Here is a 2,080-nt window from a genome sequence, read left to right on the forward strand (position 1 = left end):
TAAGGTATTGATTTTAATAATGCTTAGATTTTAAATAACAAAACATGAGACAAGAATTCCAGATGTTGTTTTATTTTAAGCAATCTGAACTTAAGAACGTTGCCATTATGGGTTAAGGATTAACGACTTGGCTTTATTGAATTCGAATTTATAATCAATCTAGAATTATTGTTTTGATCTTGATTTAAGAATTTGCCTTCTGGATTAATTTTTAACGTCACATTATCGTGATTTAAGAAATTATTTTTCATTTTTTTCCTTGTAAGCATTCCATTGAGTTTCTTTCAAAAAATTATTGTTTGTTTTTTAATTTTGTATTTTTATTCTCAGAGTTATGTCGGTGCCCGCTTTGAGGCCAGTTGTTCGACGTACCAGCAGATATCCCCGAAGCCATGAAATTCCAGCTCAAACTAGAAATCTCTATCTGGCCATAATCATAAGCAATTATTGTGCATTTTGTTTTGGCATCTGTGTTGGCTGGAGTAATCCAGCCGAGTGGCGAATCTTAAAGCATAATATCTACAAGTTTAAGCCAACCAGAGAGCAATGGGAATTAATCTCCTCCTTCTTGCCACTTGGAGTTCTTGTTTGCTGTCTACCGATGGGAGCTTTAATGAAATATCAAGGCTGCAAGTCTCTGATGTACATCCAAGTGGTGCCCTACACATGCTCCTGGATTCTGTTTATATTCGCTAACAGTGTTTATATGCTCTATGTGGCACGCTTTTTACAGGGTATATGTGGTGCGGCTGTTTGTCAGGCGGTGCCCATCTATCTCAACGAGATTTGCCAGCGGAAATATCGTGGTTTGGTTGGCAGTTTATACTATGGAGCCATTCTCTATGGCATCATCTACAATCACGTATTGATGGAGCACATTCGAATGCAGACCGTGCACATAGTTAATCTTGTATTGGCTCTTCTGTTTGGATTCCTCTGGATTATACCCGATTCGCCTTTTTACTATGCAAGTGTTCACAAATCAAAGAAAGCTCGTTCAGCCTTGATCTGGCTGCGTGGCAAGCAGCATAATATTGATGATGAGCTTAAGACCATGGTTGTCCTGGTAGATAATGAGTTGGATCCCACTAAAGATTGGTGGCAAAGCTTCAAGTATTCAGTTCGAGTATCAATTATCATTCGAAGCACCGTGTTGATGATAATACACTATTTGGGTGGCGGACTGAACGTCTTAATGTACATGGACAATTTGCTAAAAGAACTTGCCGACAAGAAGTACTATCTGACTTGTCTATGGGTGCTATGCTGCTCCATGGTGCTTGGCCATTTGATTTGTCTCCTCTTAGTCGATCGCATTGGCCGACGTCCGCTTCTGATGGTATCAACGCTGATCTTAATCGTCTGCTCTTTGTATCTCTGCTGTTGGTTCCGATTGTCTGGCAACAATTTTCAAACCAAGTTTGTAATCTATTTGTTCGTTGTGGCTTATACCATGGGCCTTGGACCATTGGCTTGTCTTCTCAATGTGGAACTCATTCTGCCCACTGTGCGTCCTTACGGCTGTGCCATGTCGAATCTGTTCGGTTGGCTCTCGGTTTTCTTTGTCATCCAATGGATTTTCTATCGCAACTATGAGTGCATCATCTTTGAGTTTCTGGTCGTCATCTTATTGCTGTCAATACTTTTCATACTCATCTTTCTGCCGGAAACAAAGCGTCTGTCAGCTACGGAGATTCAAAGTAAAATGCACGCTAGTTGGACGTCATACAATTCCAGTGATGAATCGTAACAAACTTTGAATAGAAATTTAAGCAATTTTATGTATTGCATCGTAGTAATTATTCTTATTTCTGTAATGCTCGACAAAGTTGCAAAGCCAGAGCTAAAGTATATTTGATGCTGGAGCAATAAATTGGAGTTTATAAATAATTGAACTGAGCCCAGAGTCCCTCGACTAATACACACGGACTCAGGGTTAGCTGCAAGTGCACATATGTATCTCTGTATCTCACCGACTGTCTGTCTGTTTGTCTGCCTGAACTTCTGGCAAGTGCAAATATTTATGCGTATTTGATAGCACTAATGGCCCATTAAATGCGTACGCAAATACACACACGTT

At 39.8% G+C, this 2,080-nt stretch overlaps 1 protein-coding gene across 1 annotated transcript; it reads left to right on the plus strand.

Moving 5' to 3' along the window:
- Positions 1–273: 273 nt before the first annotated feature.
- On the plus strand, positions 274–1,880 carry LOC132785069 (glucose transporter type 3). The gene has a single exon (XM_060791043.1). The coding sequence runs from the start codon at positions 335–337 to the stop codon at positions 1,748–1,750; it is 1,416 nt and encodes a 471-aa protein (XP_060647026.1). The 5' UTR covers positions 274–334; the 3' UTR covers positions 1,751–1,880.
- The last annotated feature ends 200 nt before the right edge of the window (positions 1,881–2,080 follow it).

The sequence above is a fragment of the Drosophila nasuta genome, chromosome 2R (genome assembly GCF_023558535.2).
Source record: "Drosophila nasuta strain 15112-1781.00 chromosome 2R, ASM2355853v1, whole genome shotgun sequence".
Taxonomy (NCBI): domain Eukaryota; kingdom Metazoa; phylum Arthropoda; class Insecta; order Diptera; family Drosophilidae; genus Drosophila; species Drosophila nasuta.